Source organism: Amblyomma americanum, chromosome 2 (assembly GCF_052857255.1).
Source record: "Amblyomma americanum isolate KBUSLIRL-KWMA chromosome 2, ASM5285725v1, whole genome shotgun sequence".
Taxonomy (NCBI): Eukaryota; Metazoa; Arthropoda; class Arachnida; order Ixodida; family Ixodidae; genus Amblyomma; species Amblyomma americanum.
Genome location: NC_135498.1, coordinates 72,544,357 through 72,566,181, shown reverse-complemented (window position 1 = coordinate 72,566,181; position 21,825 = coordinate 72,544,357). Strand labels below are relative to the sequence as shown.

At 45.4% G+C, this 21,825-nt stretch overlaps 1 protein-coding gene across 1 annotated transcript in view; it reads right to left on the bottom strand.

The window, feature by feature from the left end:
* Positions 1-2,961: 2,961 nt before the first annotated feature.
* The window catches only part of LOC144119745 (uncharacterized), a 56,221-nt gene continuing 37,357 nt past the window's right edge, over positions 2,962-21,825 (bottom strand). Inside the window, exons 4-6 of the mRNA XM_077652292.1 lie at positions 5,846-5,946; positions 3,549-4,128; positions 2,962-3,096 (exon numbers count right to left, since the gene is read on the bottom strand). Coding sequence (XP_077508418.1) covers positions 3,095-3,096; positions 3,549-4,128; positions 5,846-5,946 — 683 coding nt within the window. The 3' untranslated portion in view covers positions 2,962-3,094. The remainder of the gene's footprint in view (positions 3,097-3,548; positions 4,129-5,845; positions 5,947-21,825) is intronic.

The window sequence follows — 21,825 nt, the reverse complement described above, 5'->3', positions numbered from 1 at the left end:
TAACTGTTGCCCCAAAATACCTGCGCTTGTAGTAAAGGATGTAGTTTGTTCACGGAGGACTATGCAATTATATTTAAATTTCGTTTTTATTAATAATTTTGCTTTTTTTGTCCTCTGCTGGTAAAAAATGCTTGTGCTTTGCAGTACTGGAGAAATACAACTAACTCAAAGCGACACCTTATTCCGATTAGCAGCCGCTCACTCCTTTACTACAGGTCACGTCGCATGCATTCTGGTGACTTTCTCTCCAGCCAATGGGAACGCTCCTGTCTGGTGACGTCAATTATTACAAAACAAATGCACTAATTTCATGACCAACGACACCATTTGGCCCCGTATGACCTCTAATGCTATCACATTAAAAAATAATTAAACGCAAGCTACTGCGTTTCACATTGCCCAAAGTTTAAGCGGCCGAATGTATTTGCACTGTCTGAACCGTGGCCGAAGTGCCATATGCTCCTCGTCGGCAGCAAGGCGGCGGCAAGCTACAAAGTTTTTTTTTTAACGAGAAAGCTGGACAGCATCAAGCACTGCACCGCTTCTTGAGGGCGTCCTGCCTGCGCGACAGGCTATAAGTTTGTCATGCTGTTCTGTACGTTTTAACTAAGGATTTTTATTTATATCTCCTCTTTATCTTTCCCAGTGCAAGGTGAACATCTCCGGCTTTGTTCTATCTCCTACTGGGAAGCATTTGAGTGGATTGAAGAATTATGATATGTGAAAGAGATCGGGACTGAGTGCTTGTCGGTAGAGGAGTAAAAGGTGGGCTAGCAAATATGTGAGGCTCTCCTGAATGGCCACCACCCAGGGTGTCGAAGTCCAGGTTCCCGGTAAATGAGATTAAGGTTCTTGACCGAAAGTGTTTGCTCAAGAAAAAATTAGCAAATGTTTACACATAAAGTTAAAGTTAAGGTTTCTAGTCAGTGGGGACAGATTTCTAACAGCACTGCAAAGGTTTATTGCAGCAGGTCACGCTCCGTGTCTGGTGAAAGAAGTGCGCTATTTAACTTACCGGTCAGTTGCAAATACAAAGGAGCCTCCAGTATACGATGAAGTAGATCGATAATGACGTTAGAGTAGAGAGGAAACAGTTTTCGAAATGGAGAATAAAGCACAGAGGTTCCAGTATACGATGAAGTAGATCGATAATGACGTTTGAGTAGAGAGGAAACAGTTTTCGAAATGGAGAATAAAGCACAGAGGTTAACACGAAGGGTGCACTCAGGTTATCTGCTTTAATCTCCGGGTGTTACCCTGACACATTACACTTCGCATAGGCTGTGTTGAGAACCTGCATTCCTGTGTTGTTATTTTTTTGGGCTGGGATGAATTAAATTACATAACTTATGGCCAATGACCAAATAGGTGCAAGACCTATACGTGAGCATAAAGTATTGGTTGTCAGGAATCCACAAGTGCTAGCAGCGGATTCCTGACGTGAGCCTATACGGCCAAAATTATTGTGGGACCAAAGAAAAGAAAGAAAAATAAATTTTCCCTGCCCGTGCCACTAAGTAAAGCCTATAGAGAGGCGGAAACCCGCCGACAAGGCTCACGGCATTCCATGGAACCTAAGCTTAACAGGAGCGTAAAGAAAAGACTGTTTGGAGCCAAGCCGTAGAAGAGGGTCTAAGGAGGGCTTTCTTTTACACACTCCTGCGTTTTCGCTGTATATAAAGTATGAAATTTTCAGAAATGCAGCTTCGAGACAGCAGTTTTTTTCCGCTCGCAAAAAGCGTTGTGTGAACTGGCAAAGCATTTCACAATGGATTAAGCTTAATTCTTTAATACGCTTTCACCAGAAACGAAATGGCAGCTTGATACATTCCTAAAAGTGTTATTTCTAAACGTCACCACATTCATGAGATAATGGAGGACGAAAAATTTTACCTCCATGTGAAGTGGACATCGAAGATATTACCACGATTTTTGCAACGCCAGGATATCTTGCGGCCACAAATTGTGCCCTACCCTTGACGACATAAGAAGTGAACATTATATTAAAAAGTTGCACATTCGCCCCGCTCCTCGATATTGTCTTGCCGTATGACTGCATTTTATCATAGCCAGGTGGGCACGTTATATGATTGTACAGTTAAGCCATTCAACCGAGCCTTACCGCTCAGCAGCGTGCTTAAAGAGCAAAACTTGTGATTCGTAGAATTAATGATGCGTTTGAGGAAGAATTGCTGGTTTAGCGGCGCTTTGTCAGGCGGAGGATAATTTCTCGCACTCTCGATTCCACCCGTGCTTTGAAATGTAGCTCTACCACGCATGATCCGAATTGTTTTTTTGTCAATTACGGTTACTTTAGACCGGTTACTTGCTTTGGCATCAGAAACCTTGCCATGTGGTGACAGTGTCATTGTCCAAACAGTTTCTGGATTAAACGCCAAGAAAATATATTGTAATGTAGTGGTGACGGCAGTTCGACAACCAGTAAGGCAACGAAAATGGCTTCGGAAAGGAACTTTTTATCTGCCTGACTCGCGCACGCGAAGAACTCAATGACTCGGCAGCAGCTAAAGCGACAAGTGTGTTCGGCCGTCCTCGAGCAGGATGTGTGGCACTCTCCGGCGTGTAGTTTAAACCTGACAACGAACCTTCGAGATACGGCTTGGAGAGTAACCACAACAATATGAAACAACGAAGAATAGAGATAAATCTGGTCCCATCTTGCACAACAAACAAAGCTTAAAAGCCGCTTTGCGGCAGCTTTGAAGCAAGAACAAACAACCATTACAAAATTTTGTGTCAGTACGCAAACATCACTCACGCAGCCGGACATCCCCAACTTTCTGAAAGTTAAGTTTCAAACCTTAAGTTCTAGAGAAATAGCAACTCCCTTCTTTTGCATTTCTACGAGATCGCCGCTACAGCCTCGCTTAAAGAATAAGGAATGAGCTTGAGTGAAGCTATTAGTTTTCAGTGCTCACTAAGAAGATAATACACGTGAAGGTAAAAAGACTAAATTGAACTTTTTTTATTTCCGGACAATTTGCGCTCCATCGTCGTGGTAGAAACAGCGATCGAAGCTTGTAATAAGTTATTTTGTCAGCATGACTATGGTGATTCCTGGAATAGTAGCAGTTTCTGAAAGGGTAAAGAAATGGAAACAAATGTTAGCGACGAGGACAACAGCTATTAAAAATTCACAGCGGCAACGCATTGCGAACACACCACAGCTATGAAAAAAAATAGATAATAAAAGCCTGAGAAATCGTTTGGACCTCTGAGCTCTCAACATAAAAGCTACCAGTTAGCCCAGAGATTGCAGCAGCCTCACGAATTACGTCATGAGCAAAAAATACCTAAGACGCTCTTTTGTTACAAAAGCTGGTATAAAATGGCAAGACGTGGGTAGATCTCGTCTTTTAAAAACTGAAAAGGTTTAAACAAAGCATCCTGAAGGATGGCCGTCACTGAGTGGCGAGCGAGAAGAATCAGTCGAACCAATTACACTACCCTGATATGTCTCGTTTCTCGAACATAACTCACAAAATCTGTACTTCAATCAAACAATAAAGAAATGGAAATGAACTCACACTTCTTGCGGAGGAGAGCGCCGTAGTGGAATGGAGTGCCAAGGCCGTAACCGTAGTTCAGGCCATAGCCGAGGAGACCGTGGCCGAAACCGTAGTGGCCGACACCGTAGCCGAGGGTGCCAACGCCGTAGCCGTAGACTGGAGCGGCGTGGTAAGCAGCGAGGGCTGGAGCAGCGTGGGCAACGGTGGCCACAGCTGGGGCATGATGGACGGTGGTGGTGGCAACAGCTGGGGCAGCGTGGACGGCGGCGATAGCTGGAGCAGCGGCGTAGGCGGCGACTGGAGTGGCGTGGGCGACGGTGGCAACAGCTGGGGCAGCAGCGTAGGTGGCGACAGCTGGAGCGGCAACAGCGGTGACAACTGGAGCGGCGTGGGCAACAGTGGCGACGGCTGGAGCAGCAGCATAGGTGGTGGCAACTTTAGTCACGGCTGGAGCAGAGGCGTAAGTGGCGATAGCTGGGGCAGCGTGGGCTACGGTGGCAACAGCGGGGGCGGCAGCTAGGCCGAGACCGTAGCCGGCGGTGCCAACGAAGCCAGCGAAGGCACTGGTGGCAAGAGCCAGGACGATGCAGGCACGGATCTGTAAAGTTGTATACGCGTCGCGTACAAGCGGTTTGGCAAAGAAAAGCCGAAATTTAGAGTGTTAACAAAGTCCCTTAAACTATTTTACAGCGACATTTGAGCGTATTTCAGCGCAGTCATCCCGATGGAATAATCACGATGTGACTTCGACCTATCTGGTTGCGTTAAATGCACCCGCTTCGGTGATGCAACGGAAGCTTGCAATTACACCCTTCGCGTATTACGATGTAACGCAATTTTACATCCAATCACTCTACAGTTAACCGAATGGTTCTTACTGCCATTAGTATATAAAACCCAATTTATATAACCTCCTCGCATTATTCGGTGCTCTTTGCGGCCTAAACTGCAGTGACAAGAATATTTAAAATGCCACTCCTGGTTTACACATGCAATATCAGTGTCGCAGATTGCGTTGAATAGCTTGGTGTCGCTGGGACTTGTCCTTCTCAGAGAGAGACTGGATAGTTTTTGGGTACCTGAGATTTATAAAACCAATGATATAGCGGGAACGTAACGTGCGAGTGACTGCGTGAGGCGCAAGTTAGTCTAGATCGCAAGCATCTGGGAGTCATTGTGTGGTCGTTAGTTAACTCGACTACGCATGCCTTGCTTGATTCATAAACATGATAACCCTTTGAAGTATAAATCGTACATCAAGTTTTTTTTTCTGTTGTGCCTTATGTTACCCAACAATGCCTCTCACACACGTAGCTGAGCAGCTATGGTCTTAAAAGACAGAAGTAGGTTTTTGACTGGACCGGTCGTATACACCCGTAAGCAGATTAGCTGAATACTCGTTACGAATACTCGATACCAGAAAGTTTGTTAAGAATGCTCGTTGTCTAATCAACCTTAGTTTCTGAATAAAGTAAATAGCCTAACTCGGAAAATTGAAATAGCTTAAAAATGATATAAGCATTTAGGCTAGCGGAAAAACGTGAAACAGAGCTCTAGACATTTTCAATGAGTAGAGGTGCTCATCGGCTTTGCGTATTGTTATAACGTGCCCTCTACCTTTATCCTCTACTGAGTGATACAGGCTTTTTTGTTTGAAATATTAACTGCTATAGGAGTGACTCTCTGCTTGTAGTTTCTATTGTTCCGTTCTTACAACTTGCGTTTAACTATCACGTGAATATTCTATATCAATAATGATAATATTTCTTTTTGGTATTAATTCTGGTCTTCAGAGTGAGTATTTTTTTTGTAAAAAATTAATCCAGTAATCCTGCACATTACGCGCATTCGAAACCTATTAGGCGATTTTTTTTCTGTGTTCTGACAATGTGACTTATACATGGCTCTCATTAAGACAAATTTTTCTTTCCAGTGATTAATCAGCTTTGTATGCGACAGCCTAAACCCAAGCAATCTGCTTTTGTAGCTGTTTCTGAGTCCGGCGGTTGTCTTGGAACATAGGCGTTGATTTCTTTGTGTTCGAAACTAACCGATGCAATAAATTCATCTAACTGCCTGACAGAAACGTGATAACAGAAAGCAAAAGTACGTAGCATGACTAGCTGATATCATGCGTTTCATTGCAGTTTTTGCTTGCGGTAATAGACACTTTTCTCGCTGCAGCGTACCACTGAAATCGCGTTAAAATTAAAGGACAGCGAAATAAACATGCAAAGCAAAGGAATCTTAGGTAGTCCAATGGTCCTTCAAGATATACAAAGGCTACACTGAGACCAGCAGCAGAAGCAGCTTACCATTTTGACGTTAGAGCTGATGCTAGGCGAACTGCTGATTTGTGTCGAGCTTCGAGGCGCTTTTATAGGGCATCGAGTGCTGGTCTCCGCGAATACAAGGACTGTGGGCGAGGGGGTGTTGAGTCACTGGAAGACTGCGAAATTACTTCGCTGCACACAGCAGGCTTGCAGAGGCTTCGCTCCATGAAGGTTAACGGAGCTGCTCCATGCATGCGGGCGAGACAAGTTTCTTTTCTTGTATGCGTTTGAATGATTGCAAAACCATAACTGCCGAAAGGCGTCGGGAGTTTTTGAATTTAGTGCTTAAAGTGCTGCTACCTTGTGAGGGGCATGACTGTAAGGCTAATGTGCACTTGAGGACAGGATGAGTAATGAACTTTTCCAAATGTGATTACTGCGTACTGCGCTTTAGATCACGGATATAGGGGTGAGAGGATGGCATAAAAATAACGGCATCCGTCCCAGTGCGACCAATAATGCACCTCTGAGGAATCAAAATTTTTATTCTGAGATATTTTGTCATTTTTTTACTCTGGCACGCTGAAACTTTTTGATTTTTTATATCACCTACATATTACATCACGCAGTCATTACTGTGCCGACAGTAATGAGAGAATACTATGCTGCAGCCTCTGGAATAAAAGAAATATTGAAATAATGCGATTAGGAATGAGCGAGAAAAAATGGCACTAGAACCCTTTACTTCTTGCTCGAGGACGCGAGCTCATTGCGTAGTAGTAAAGGTAATATTAGAGACCTCATTCAGGAGAAGGCAATCATTTCCATGAACGAATGCAAGAAATGTAGAGCTTTGATAGTATTCCAAACGCAGATAACTGGTTTAGAGTAGGAAAATTACTGTGGTAAATTATAGCGGTCGAAATACGAGCGTCGAAGGGCGGGACCTTGGAAAACATCCGAAATCACGAATTTAAAATGAAGGTTTATTTCCCGAAGAGAGTATAGGCAATCATCAACGAGGAAAAAAAATGGCAATGACTGCTACAGTCTGAGAGTGCAACAAGAAGGGCGCATTTGTTTAACACACTTTGACGCTTTCGTAAAATATATTAACATTCTATGCGCTCATGAAGCAGAGCCTACTGACTTCGCTCTTCTGCCAGTAAAGATTAGGTGGCTGTCCTGGCACAAATGACCTGGCGTATATTTAAACTAGCGACATGAAGCAGCAATATACTTCTCTTTAATGCTGCTAGTCAGTTTGCACGCAATCCTCAAAGCTCGAGATAAAAATCGGAGCATTGAACGTGAAAAATGTGCTAAAGTTTTCCTTGACGTTTTTCTAAGGAGTGAACATTTAAGGACATTGCACGCTGCAAAGAAACATGAATTCAAAAATGCGAATCAGCACTAAGGAAAACTGAAAAATTATGTCACTGGATGGATGGACGGATGGATGGATGGACGGACGGACGGACGGACGGACGGACGGACGGACGGACGGACGGACGGACGGACGGATGGACGGACGGACGGACGGACGGACGGACGGACGGATGGATGGATGCGATGACTTGTGAAATTTTACTCTTGTCTTGATTTTAGCCACCAATCAGATAACTTTCGCTTCGTTACTTCTACCCGCTTACTTTCCCTTCCCTGTCCTTAAACCCCAATGCCTTGTATAAATCAGCCCCGCTGCTTTCCGCTGTAGGGTGAAGCCCTTTACAGAAAAGTATCAAGTGTTCAGCCGTTTCCTCCTCCTCTCCGCACGCAATGCACAAAGTGTCTATCTCCTGGAACCTGACTCTATATGTCTTAGTCCGCAAAACTCCCGTCCTGGCCTCAAACAGCAAAGAGTTTCCCCTGCAATTATCGTAGATATTTTCTTTGGCAATTTCCTCCTTAAAATTTCTGTATGTTCTCGGTGCTGATTTCGTCAGCATCCCTGTTTTCCACAGAGCTCTCTCTGTTTCTTTAACCTTTGTCTTAACCGATAATTGCTGATTTGCCCCCTACTGCTGTCATGATATTTGCTTGTTAATTTTCTAGTTCTTTCTCCATTTCGTGTCAACATTCCTTATGTACAGGTATCTGAAAACTTTCCTAGCCCACTCCTTATTCCCAATTTTTCCCAATTGCTCCTCAAATGGTATCTTACTGCTACCTTTCCTGCTCTCGAACGACGCTCATCCCATCTCACCCTGTGCCCCCTGATTTGGTGTACTGCCATGTGCTCCCAACGCTAGCCTCCCTAAGCTGCGTTGTCTTATTTCTAACCTTGCTTGAACATCTGGTCTCGTGCACAGGAACGCAGTGCCGAAAGCCAGGCTAGGAACCATCACCCGTTTCCCGATCCCTCTTACTACTTCATACCTATTGTCATTCCACAGTGTCTTATTTTTCATGACAGCTGCACTCCTAATAGCTTTATTTAATACATATTTTTCATGCTCTGTCAGATAATCAGCACCATTACTTATCCACACCCCAAGATACTTGTACTCATTCACTACTTCTTGCGTGAAATCCTGTACTCTATGCTCACTGGCCTCATCATTAAATATCATGACTGCAGATTATTCCTTACTAAACTTGAGACCTAATCTATCTTCCTCTGTACCACAAATATCTGTTAACTTCTGCAAATGTTCCTAGTTGTCAGCCATTAGCACTATATCATCCGCGTATATTAGTCCCTGTAATGACTTTTTAATTCGTTCCCCTTGCTTGAAAAAATAAAGGTTGAAGCCTAATCCGCTTCTCTCTAGTTTGGGCTCTAACCATTGCAGGCACAACATGAACGACAAAGGAGGCAGAGCACATCCTTGCCTAAGCCCCCGCTGTATCTCTATAGGCCCTGATACATTTGTTTCTCATTTTATACGCACTCTGTTACCTTTATTTATATGTCTTTTAAAAGATTAATTACTCCATCTTCCGCATCCAATGTGCCCAGTATGTCCCGCAAATACTCTTGAATAACTTTGTCGTAGGCTCCCCTAATATCCAGAAATGCTAGCCATAGGCGCCTGTGTTCCTTTTCAGCAATCTCTATATACTGCATCAATGAAAACAGATTGTCCTCCAACCTCCTCTGTTTCCGGAACCCATTTTGTAGCTCCCCTAGCACCTTCTTTTTGCTGCTTCTACAGTGCCTCCTGGCGGAGTGCTAAAAAAATAAGCATTTTTACGCAAAACTGAGCTAAAAGCTAATACATCGTGTTCCCCTGAAGAATAGAGATAAAGCCGTTATTTGAAATCAAGCCAAGCATTGGTGGGAAAAAAATTTTAAAATTGAAAAACTGCAAGACACTGGCGCAGAAGTATTGAAGGTAATGGTTCATTCTCCCTATATGTAGCGAAATATTTCTTTTATAGTGGTTCCATCGCTTGCACCGAGCAGTTAAGACTGCCACAAAAAACCAATAAGGAGCGCTTTTGACGATAGAGAAAACGTTAATAGCAAAATAGATTTAGTGTAAGAAAAGTGCTGCGGCCAATTAAAGTGATCATAACTCCAGAGTTCAAGATTGGTTGGCGAAACATGTTAATTCTGAAGAACTGAGTTCACTACGAGTTTCTTACTGAAAAAAATTACAACTAATCCCTGAATGAGAAAAAAACAAACAAACACTGGTATAGCATGAAAATGCAACCGGGAAGGCCGAATGGTTAGCGTGACGATGAGGGCAATTGAGGACAACGGAGCGAGCTATAGAAATAAGAATGATAGGTGCAGCGTTAAGAAACAGGAAATGGGCACAGTGGGGGGTCCGGTATAAAACGCCTGTTAAAGACATACAAGTAGAAATAAGGAATAAGGAATGGCCTTTGGCAGAGCATGTATTGCTTAGGCAAGATAACCAATGGTCATTAAGGGTAACAGACTGCATACCAAAAGAAGGTAAGCGTAGCAGGGGGTGACAGAAAATTATGTGAGCGGATGAGATTACGAAGTTTACGAGGATAAGATGGCCGCAGCTGGCGCAGTACAGGGCTAATCGGAGAGATATGAGAGAGGCCTTTGCTCTGCAGTGTGCGGAGTCAGGTTGATGATTTAACTTCTTAAAGCATATATTTCCTTAAGGGCTTTCCTTAGGCTCGAACCAGCATTCTAACACCTCTTGGCTGCTGTGCTCTAGGTCGCGGTTCTCATCACAGCCGCAGGGTCATGATTTAAACGTCGGTGAAAGTTAGCGCAATCTTTTTGCAAAGATTTCGTTGCACTTTAAAGATCCTTACATAGGGCAAACTAATGCGGAGAGCGGCACTACGGCGTGATTTTATGTCCTGTCATGATCGTGCTTTCGTGTCTGCCTTGTCTTACTCGTCTCCGTGCGATTGCAGCGACAAAAGCAAGCCGTTCGAACACTTCAGATTGATGCACGATGTACTGTAGGTACTAGTCCTTTTAATTACCCTGTGAATGAGGGCTTTGCTTCTCCCCTATGTGATATTCAGCAGGCATTGATAATGTTTTCTAAAGTTCCCGTTTCGTTGATTCTGGTAAAGGAAAAAGAACACCGCAACCAACACCTAGCAAATTGAATTTATTGTACGTATAATAACCTTGTCGCAGTGAATAATAAAAACGTTGCCTTTTTAAGCGGTTGAAAATATTGCTTTTTTATTACAACGTAAATGCACACATTTTTGTGCACTTTTCTCGGGGTTTCCTTTTAATATATCTGTACAAATGAACTATATTATTCTTGCAAATAACTGATACATTATGCAGGTGACTGCCGGATAATAAGCGCGCATTTAATGAAACACTCGAGTTAAGAGGTAATCGGTGAAGAAGATGATCATGCGCCGACTCCAACGCCGACGAAGCTGTTCAAGCGGCCGGCTGACGCTCGCCCGTTATGAACTGTACCAAATACACCAGTACCTGAGCCATGAGCCCATCCTTAGTACAGCGGATTTCGAACATTTAAAATTCCCATGGAACAAACGTTCTTGCGCATCAAGACAATGTGAGGTTTCCATGACGCTGTTGCGCTGCAGGATTGCTCGATAGTCTTAATCTTAAATTATGCCGCTCTGGGTTCACGCCGTCGAATCTATGTACGTCTTGCGAGGACGTTGAAACGATAGATCATTTTATCCTCTACTACCGACAGTTTGCACGGCAGAGAATTCAGTTTTTGCAAAATCCTCTCGCTCAATTAGTGCTGCCGTTTACTCTTCCCGTCCTCCCCTCCTTCAGTGCAACCATTAAAGGGTATGTCATTAGGCAGGTGTGCCAGCTTCTTCACAAATATATTATTGAAACCGGGAGATTTGTGTGTTAAGTTCTCGATGCCTTTACCTTTTTCTCAAAATTTTCTTTCTGATTAATTCTTTAAAATTTAGTTTTTCAAACCACACCGCTTTGTTCCCTCCATTTTCATTCCGACGTCCTCAAGATCTCTCAAAATTCGTGGTTTCTTTTTCTCGCAGATTTCTCTACATTTTTGAGCTTCTTTACATAAACCTGGATGAGTTTTTTACTGTTTGGGTCTGCACGAAACCCTGGCCGATTCCCCACCGTGGGTGGGTGCCATCGTTTTTGAGGCAACAACAGCGACGCTCACGCTGGAGAACAAAGGACAACAACAATATCAACAACTGCTCCTTGTGACCTGGCCTCCCGCCCGCTGCTTTGTCGACAACTTGTGCAACAGGCTTCGTCGCCGGCACTTCCCCTGTCCCAGTAAAGCACCGTTCAGATATTTTCTTTGGTGTAACCAATGGCCCTCGAGGCTGTTGCGAGAAACCTCGATTGTAAGATGGGCATCCCAGTTTCTTGTGAGAAATGACTGCCTTCTCTTTGCAGCACATTAGCGCGTCTTTCCTTGGTCGAGGCAACAGTGGTGGATGAGGCATTGTGCGGGCACGATTTTAGTTTGCGAGAAAATGCTCCGTGGCAGAGGCGTGATCCGGAGAGGGTGGGAGCCAGGACAATGTGCATGCGCCTATCACCAACGGCAAGAGAGAACAGTGTAGAACTCCGCCACTGAAACAAATAGGCGCAAAAGTATCGTTAACTGCATTTTCAGCAGTAAGGAACTGCTGAGATTATCTTCCCGAGGGTTTTCAATTACAAACTGCTGACGAACAAACCCTCCGGGCGAGGCGACGCTAGCGAAATGCGTTTTTGATATTCCGAAGAAAAGCAGATTGGGAGACACGCCGAACACGAATCAGATATCTTCCCAGGATCATGAAACGACTGAAGGGAGCGTGCCCAGCGCAAGTTCAAAGAGAAAGCAGCGGGTGATTAAAGGCCACTAAACGCTAAGAGCACGTACGGACATTGAATTGGCACCGGACACAGCCTGCGTGCCGCGCAATGAAAGTGCATGAAAAGAACGGAAAGAGCTCAAAGCGGCGTGTAATACGAGCAACCGCGCAGGCTTTGAAGAGGAAACTGATAAGGAAAAAAAAGTGCGGGTTGTTTTCTGCGAAATCTTGCCAGAATTAAGGGCTATATTGCACTACAGTAGCAGGTCAAGTTAAACAGTGAATGAAGAAGTTTCGGATGTGCCAATAAATACGACTAGTAGGACAAATTAGAAAGTCAGGAAACAAAGACAATCAATGAATTAAAGCCTTTTTGTATAATAGAGAGACAAGGCAGCAGAAAGTACACGTAAAACAACGATGCGCACACCAGCAACCGAAATAAATATTAATATCAGACGTTTCAACAATAATATACAGGCATGCCCACATATACGCACAAATTAATGGCTGTATTCTGCATAGAAAGGGGACAACAGAAAGCGGCAACCTATAATTTTAATCGCTGCAATCTTCTAGATAAAAACAAATCGCCCCGACTGGCTTTCGCCTTCAGATCTCTCGAAGAAACTTTAGAGGTGCCGTTCTCACGGGCATCTGTAGGATGAGGAGGCAATGAAACAGAAAGGGGCATTAAAGGTTTAACGCTGGGTCGCTAGAAATGCCACAGGGTCGCCTGCAGAGAGCGGGCTAATATTAATTTGGGTTATGGCACCCTCGAGCATGTATGCGTAGATAGTGTGAACCCTTCATGTACACGTACTCTTTTAACCTTCTGGGCTCCTGCACATATTACAAAAGCCTTCTTACAGCATGAATTTTACTCCTCTAGCGGGCAGTTTACGACTTCTGTAAAACTCGGCATCTTTGTAACATGAGAACCCTCTTCCTCGCCTTTGTAAGTTGCTTGGTCCTTAGGGGTGTCCTGAGCGCGCTTCTACATCGATTAAAATGTAAACATGCGACCTGGAGACTTTGCCGAAGGCTGTGCCCTTCTTTCTATCTGCGCCATTTTCCCAATCTTGATTCGTCCCGCCATAGTCAAATTCGGCTCGTTTCTGAACGAGAAATGACATAAAACGAAGACAGAACCAACGTCTGATGCGCTATTCGGTGAGGTTAACGGGGCAGTGTGTGGTCTTTTGTTGTTGTTGTTACCCACACAGTGGCACATACCCATGTGGTCTTTTCATCTCTCCCTCTTCCTTTTTATGAACTTTACTCCTCGTCCTTTCCCTCTTCCCGGTACTCGTATTGTACCACTTAGTGCCAGCTGAATACCCAGTGCATACCGTCTCTTGCACCCGCTTAATACTACTTGAAACAGGAGTACCGCCACTCCTCTTGTGTTCCTCTTTGAATACAAAACACTCTGAAGACAACTGCTCGAGGTTGCTTATCTACTGGTTTCGAAGAGAACAGAATTCAAAGAGAAAGTTTTGCTATCTCTATCACGTTTCTGTCATGCTTGTAAAGTTTTTTTTTTGCATACTGTTGCATTTCATATGTCTGCGTGTCGCAGGTGTGTCGTCAGCTGCATCCTACTTATGCCCGAAATACTGAGAAGTGTGTAAGAGAAAATGAAAACACAATTTTATCCTGGTATATTATCTTGTTTGAAAGGAAAATTTATCCGCTTATCTTCGACCATTTTTGTGCATAATTTTTGACTATGCTACGTCGTATATGCCTCTAGGCATTCATAGAGTGGATGCGATATCCTTTGCCAAAAGTGCGCGCAGATATCAAATTAAAAAAGAAAACAGTACGGACACCTGTGTCCTTAAATGCGTGAGCTGCATAAACGGTCGCATAGGCAAGAGGGTAGGTCATCTATGTTTTGGGAAGTTTGTATGGAGGAAGGGATAGGTCAAGAGGAAGACGGCGATAGCCTAAACAGGATAAAAGAGCCTCTTTCGACAGTTGCTAAGGGAGGAAGTTGTGCGGCACTTGCTTCATGTGTCTCGCTTAAATCCCACATGTTTATTTTACTAGTTGACGAACCTGAGCAACCGATAGATCATCTGCGAAGGAAGAAATGTGCATCAACAATTTTAAGCGACTCATTTTAGAAACAGCAGATATCTGCACGCAGTTCTTTTTTCACCGCGAATGAGATTGTTCCACGATATGGCGAAAGGGGGTGGATATATGTTCGCGCTGTTTAGCCCTGAGTTGTCTCCGATGCAAAAATAAATGCCGTCATTGCTAAAAACAAATGCTTGCGCACAGGCATAGATTGGCAACGAGTGCGTGTTAAAAATATTTGCTATTTTCTTTATTTATAAGTTAACCGTGTTTAATGCCTGAATTATAGATTGTTTTGCAATCAATTTTACGTGTTAAATCTATTCATTCCTAAGGGAGAGTAGATTACGCATGAATATTTGAGCTCTGAGCTCACAGTCTTAATGTATGCCTCCTGTGTTTGCTACACGGGGTCAGCCAATTACCTTATTCTCAGCCGAAAACAGCAAGAGTTTGCGCAGCACGCTTTGTTTTGAAACAATAATTTGTTATGCGGCCGTTTTTTTATTTACAACAAGTGTCTCCACAATGATATAAAACGAACCAGAAATCTTTCGCCATTCGACGTGAAGTGGGCCCGCTTTACGTAACGTTGCGAACAGTAACCGGAGGAGCTACGTGTTTGGAATGTTAATGAAGTTTTATATTGTAGTTTTTTTAACTAGCGGATCTCTGTCAGGCTGGAGAAAAGTTTCCATGTTACACACGGGAGGTTTCATCAGGAGATTCTTAATTTTGCGGCCCTGCTAGTTGTTCAGTATTGTTTTCTATTCTATCCGGCAGTGATGACTCCAGTATAGATAAAAACAAAAATGAAGATAAAGACGACCCGTATGCTAAAAGGATTTTGAAATAACACGAATTGACGTCTAGTTTACATACTACGCGCTACTGTCGCCGCTTTGTCGTATCAAGTGTTTAGGAGAACCGATATCTTTCTTTTGAAAATTAAAAACGAAACACTTTTTGGCAGACAATTAGCTTAACTGAGTGTTTCAGCAACTCAAGGACTGCTTCTCGACCAAGAACTTGCATTGACGAACCATCTACCCAGAAGCGATTCCGTTTTTTTTTTTGTTCTTCGGCGGGTGCAATATAATATGATGCCCCTGCCGCTACTGCAACCTTCTTCACTAGCGCAGAGTGCAAAATGTGCTCCGCTCAAACGTCATGGTATACTTGGGACTGACATTTGCCTTGACATTGCTTAGCTACTTCACTACTTTTTTTAAGAAGAGTTTATTCTTTGAAATACAAAAGCCAGGAACAAACACTTTGGAGAAGAAACAGACGCATGCTGGCAACTGATTTATTTTAGAGGAAGACAAACATCATAATGCCGCGCATGGCGTGAGAAACCAGGAGCAATCAGGTCTGGTGCTGGGTTATTTTGGGGTGAAATGCTTCGAGAATGGGCGTTGGAACCCACCTTGTGTAGACAGAAAATACCATGTGCCATGGCGTTCTTGGGCCAAAGTTTCACTTGTGTTATTATAATCCATCGTCGTCATCACTCTGAAATAATACTTCGTTAGAGCTGGAAACATCAAATTAGCGCTTATGTCAAAAGGCACGCTGAATTCCTGTTTTTGTGGAATTTAGCGATGTGTTACCCTATATCCTGGAGCGCATTTGTTCAGCTTTGACCAGACCTCTGAGTGAGTAATCAATACCTTGAATTCATTGGCCTTTACCAGGCATGAAGCCATCAGTTGCTTCTCAAGTGCAGCGTCAGAGTGCAGCAAGACTTGCGCTACGATTTCTGGATGCTGTTTCGATGGAGGCTACGCAGATTATCTTTGAACGCCATGACCGCGCACTCAACCACCGCACGACAACTGTCTCATTCGACGTAATTCACTCCACACCGGGCTTTAGCCTGCTTAGCCAGCGGGCAGCACGCCAGTAAGTAGTGCTTGCATGCTCCATGCACAATGGAATTAAAAGCAGCCTACACGCTAGCAGTACAAGACTGCTAAAGAGGACGAACACGGGTGCCAGCGCGACGCCATTGCCTAAAGTCGCACGAGCAGTCTGGAGCGATGCACTATATGGCCTCTTTATGGGTATCGTTCCGCGCCATTTATCTTGGTCGGCAGCATCTATTTTGAACAGCCAGTACGTGCTTCGCAGATAAATTTTCGCGCGGTGATTTTCGCTTGAAAACAGGTACAACCATTTTCTCACTTCTAGCAGGCTTAAATGGCTCTAGAAAGGGGCTCTTAATAAATTTTCGATATATCTCGGGTGTTAAAGGATGCCGCTTCATAATTATCCTCCGGCAATAATATTTTAATGCAGTCTGTGGAAGCTAGGTGATATTTAAACAAAATTTTAACTTCCGCGTCTTCACACCTTTCCCTCTCCTTTCGCATGCCAAAACGGCGGCGCTCCTCCGCTGGCCTCGCCCTCTCGGCACCTCGCCTACCTGCGCCAGCTGCAGCGCGCGGTGTGGCCGCGGCCGCGGTAACGCGTGACGTCCGAAAAAGTTCGGCGCTGTGAACCAAAGGTAATTCCGGCTGTTGACGTCACTTGCACGAAGTGACGTCGTATGCCAGGTTTCCGCGCGTCGCCGCGACGTGCGAAAGCGAGATTTTTAAAAATGTATTGTAAATTTCCCGCTCATTTTTGAGGTCTTGTATGCGGCATGTCCGGACATTCGGTGCCCTGTACTCTACATCGTGCAATCATTTTAAAGCCAAGCTCAAACAGTACTTTCTGTGGCCCTTTAACTTCTCCCGGTTTGGAGCGCAACCAAGCTGGCTTAACTATTAGACTAATACCCCTGGAACACAAGCGCATCTAATGTCAATCTCATCGAATGAAATTAGTACCTATTGTCATTAATCGACTCCTACACGGAAATATTTATTGTGATAAGGTTCGAATGACATTAGCCATCGAATGAGTTTGGGGAACTCGTTCGCATTCGTGTCTTGGCTTGGATTTTAATGGCTAAAGTGCTGCAGGATGGCCATAAAAAATTTTTAAACTGATCATTTTGCGCAGAAATGTTTTCACTCGCCTTTAAAACACTGCAAAACAATTTCAAACTTCTTTTATGCGCGCTGATGTGTGAAGTGTACTATTTTGTAGCGATAGCTACATTACGGTATCATTTTGAGCCTTCAGCGTGGTGGCGTCGCCACCCTGTGCATGGCGGAGCGCAACCCTGCGGCGGCGCCGCCACCCTGTGGCTGCGCCTCCACGCTGTCATGTGGTGGTAACGTGGTGCGGAGCAGCTGCCGGCGGCGCGGCGCCGTGGCTAATCACGTGGTTCGTCACGGGGTTGGTCACGTGACCAAGTTCCACTCGGCAAGCAGTAGTTATCGCGTTACTACAGGTTGAACCAGAGCTAAACCATCGCCATTTTTTTTTCACTGATCGTCACTGCCATCATTTTCGAACGACATTATTTTTGACCGTGTAGCACAGAAAGAGACCAAATGACATTCGATTGGAATTACATTAAGTTTGCTAGTGTGACAGGGGTATAAGTCAGTTCCGCAGTTTGCATTACATGTAAGGTCTCCTTGCGACCTGTTTGTTATTCCCTACAGTTAGCGCTGCTCTTCGTGCCGCACTAAAGGGACAGTAAAAGGAGGGCTAACTCAGTCTAGACTGATAGGTTAGCCTCAAGTGACAGCAAATATAGAATGTTAACACGAGAGCGTTTGTACCCTCATGTCGGAAAAAAATTGTGCGCCGTCGGCGACCGTTTGAAGCCTCGTAGCCTGATCGACCGGAGAAGCCACCTATAGGTGGGCCACCTAGGTCACGTAAACTTGTGGCGTCATCACAACTAGGCCTGTCGGATTGTGAGCAAACTGAGCAACCTGGGAGGTGGCAATGAAATTAATTATTGGACGCTGGAGGTTGCTCGGGAAAATCGACCGGGGTACCACAAGCCCTACCGAGAGCAGCAGCTGCAATCGCAGTGCAGTGGCACATGAATGGGCAGCAACAATGCGCCAGGAGTGGTTTTAGGTCTCCCAGAAATCTATGAATGTAAAGGCAAGAACTACCGATTCCGCATATGGGAGAATTAACTCATTACTGCTATCTTGTTATGCCATTAAGGCGAAGCTTAAAGTTCTCATCCATTTTGTTTTGCCGGAAACAGCCATTTTATGCTCTCAATGAGTGCCTAAAAGTGAGTACTCTGCAACTGCGGCTGGTGACGTATTTTGGCGCTTTCTACAAATACCGTGTTTCGCCGACAGTGGGAAACTGTCATCGAAATATAAGGAAGGCACTGCTTCAGCTACCGCTGCCAAATATGCGAAGAGTCTGAAGATTGAAACTATGCAAAACAGGCGGCGGAGAAAAGGCAAGCTGCAAATGAAGAGCTGACTCTTTCGCCTCGCATTCTGTGCTCTCCGACTGCGTGTGGCCGTTGTACACAGAAGGTTCAGAACCGCAAGCTCTCAGCATCCTTCACGCTCTGTCGTGCTTGCTAAGTCGCCGTTGAAGCACTTCCGTACTCACTACAGCCGTTGAATCGGCTACTTTGTGCGTGGTGTTTATAACAGTGGGATTGGTTTTGCATTAACCTCTTTTTTTGCTTTTTCTCTTTTGTTCGATCCGACAACAGAAAGGCCTAACTGAGAAATAAGAGTAAGAACTAAATGCTGAGCTGCCAAGCTAAGCATCTACTGAAGAACTTATTTTTGCAGTGCTTTGTTTTCTGCAGGATGTTTGACCTTAAATCACCGCTGCTGCCCAACTTGGACCTTCCTGTCACGGGCAATTAGTTCCTGTAGGTGAGTGTCAAAGGTTACACAAAATCCTGTTTTTTAGAAACCAACGCAGGTAAAGTGCAGCTCATGCGACTGCGCTTACCTAATAAAATGAAATTTTGACGTATTCTAGGAAAGCTATATATATTGATCTAAAACATGAAGGCCTGCTTGCAGCGAGCATGCAACATAGGAGCGCGTCAGATGGCGTTTTACTGCTGGTTCACATAATATGTCGAGCATTCAAGGCTCAGTTCCCTGTGCTGTAGGAAGCACTGAGCTCTGTATAATGTTGTCAAAATCTTTTGACAGGGATACTGACATAAGACTGCCGTGAACTGATATGGATCAGGAGGAGCTGTTGTACCATGGATTGAGCGCAAAACATCTATTTTTAAGACAAATATTGCCACCCCTCAGCAAAGCACGCGCGTGGCTCACATCGAACAATTGGCCTTTGTGCTTCCACTGTGGAGAAGCCGGCCAGATACTGCGCCACTGCTCGTATCGTAAGATGGGCCTGCGAGGGTTTTCGCCAGACGCACCCCGGCCACGCTACGGTGAACGACCCCGTCACATCGAGCTGTACCTGACGGCCAGCGTCCTCTCTGCGCCTTCGCCACAGCGGCCGTCCAGGTCGTCGTCGCCCCGTCGGTTCTCTTCCACAGGTCGCCAGCCGTCCACCCGGCAGTCCTCTAGACCACGCCGGGATAACTGAACACGGAGACCTCGGGGGGTAGGGCAACCGTCGATCCGCAATTTGAACAAGATCCTCCGCTCGCCGACTTGATCCGTCGAGTCGATCATCCACCCTCTGCTCCGACCACCTTCCGACGCCCAGACCAGTCTCTGCTTGACGCCACATTTCGAAGAACACCTCGGCCCTCCACTCCGGAACCTTCCACGACGCACGTTCCTGAAAATGAGCTTGTTTCAGCCGAAATACCGGTCCTCGCTGACAACCACCATGTGGCAGCCCTCGTAGATACTGTATCAGATAGAAGCTTATCAGCCCGAGAACGGCGGGCCGCATCTTTCCCTCCCTCGTTCCCCTTCCCCTCTTTCGTTTCGTGGCCTTTAAAAAGGAGAGGAATAAACTGCCGAGGGGCTTTTTTCTTCGTCGGCACAGCACCTTGCTGCAATGTGTGCCTATTCCCTTTAGACGTACGATACCTGGTGTCAGAAGTGCCGAAGCCCCGTCGATATGGATATTGTCAAGCCTCCAGAGCCGCTACAGTTCTCCGGAAACCTACGAAGAAACTGGCACACGTTCAAGCAAAAACTGGAGCTTTTCTTCACGGCTACGCCCACTACACCGCTCAGATCGGAAGCCGCCAAGACGGCAATCCTTCTCAGCGCCGCGGGTGAAGAGGCTCTCGACGTCTATAACAACTTTTCCTTCGAAGCAGGTGAGAGCAAGGAAGACTACCAGACAGTGCTGCGCAAGTTTGAGGCGTACTGAGTGGATGAAGGAAACGAAGTTTACGAAAGACACGTTTTTCGCCTCCGCGTGCAGGATGAAGGAGAGCCTTTTGAGCAATATCTGCGGCAGTTAAAGAAACAGGCGAAGCTATGCAATTTCGGCACGCTCGAAGAATCTATGATAAGAGATCAGGTTGTTTTCGGCACTAACAATCCGAAGATAAGGGAGAAAATGCTACGAGAAAAGGACCTAACCTTACAGAAGGCGGAGCAGATGTGCAAAGCGGCCGAGGTCTCGGCGCGGCAAAATGCTGCTTGGTCGAATGACACCCTACAAGAAGACTACGCCCACAAACGGGAGCATGACCGGAAACCTTTTCGATGTCGACAATGCAACAGGGCTCATGCGCAAGGAGACTGCCCGGCGTATGGAAAGATATGTTATGCTTGCAAGAAGCCGAATCATTTTGCGGTATGCTGCAGGCGCCGCCAGAGCAGACAGGTAGATGAAGTAAAAGAAGATAAGATGGAGGACGGGTTCGATATTTTAGATATCGGAGTGTGCGGAATCAGCGACGGGGCCGGTGCAGACTGGACGGTCAGCGGAAAAATACGCGGCAAAGAAATTAGATTCAAAGTTGACACAGGCTCACAAGCAAACATAGTTCCTGTAACTCTTTACCGTCGTTTGAAAAACACCGCGAGCCTCCAGAAAAGCACTGCAGTACTGAAGGCGTACAACGGCAGTGCTATCAAGCATGTCGGAGTGGATAGAGAGATCCTTGTTCTCAACGGTGTGGCACCCGTTGTGACCTTCTTCGTTGTCAAGAAGGGTCGGCAGGCCATACTAGGGCTGCAGACATGTCAGCAGTTTGGGCTAGTGCAGAAAGCTGTGGATTCGGTGGAATGGAATGAGACAGCACCGGAGAAAGCCTTTCCAGACTTGTTCCAGGGTACGGGGTGTGTTGGACGGCAGTACCGGATGGTCCTGCGGGCGGATGCTGTCCCAGTAGTGCATCCAGCACGAAGAGTACCTTTGGCCCTCCGGGACCCTCTTCGACAAGAACTGGAGCGCATGGAAAAGGCTGCCATTATAAAAAAGGTGGATGAGCCCACAGAATGGGTAATTCCATTCGCAGTCTGGTTTTCCGGGCGTGGGTTCGGATCCCACTTCTGACACCATGTATCGTACGTCTAAAGGGAATAGGCACACATTGCAGCAAGGTGCTGTGCCGACGAAGAAAAAAGCCCCTCGGCAGTTTATTCCTCTCCTTTTTAAAGGCCACGAAACGAAAGAGGGGAAGGGGAACGAGGGAGGGAAAGATGCGGCCCGCCGTTCTCGGGCTGCAGACTGGGTAATTCCATTTTAGATCCAAAAACAGCTACGGCGCAGATTTCTCCGTTATGAGTCGTGGTCTTGCTACCCTCTTGAGAAAAGTGCTGACACATTGGCACCCCATACTAAAACGTCCTATGGGCGTTTGTAGAAAACGCTATATCCGTCTATGGCCTTTTATGAACGTCTATAAGCACCCACAG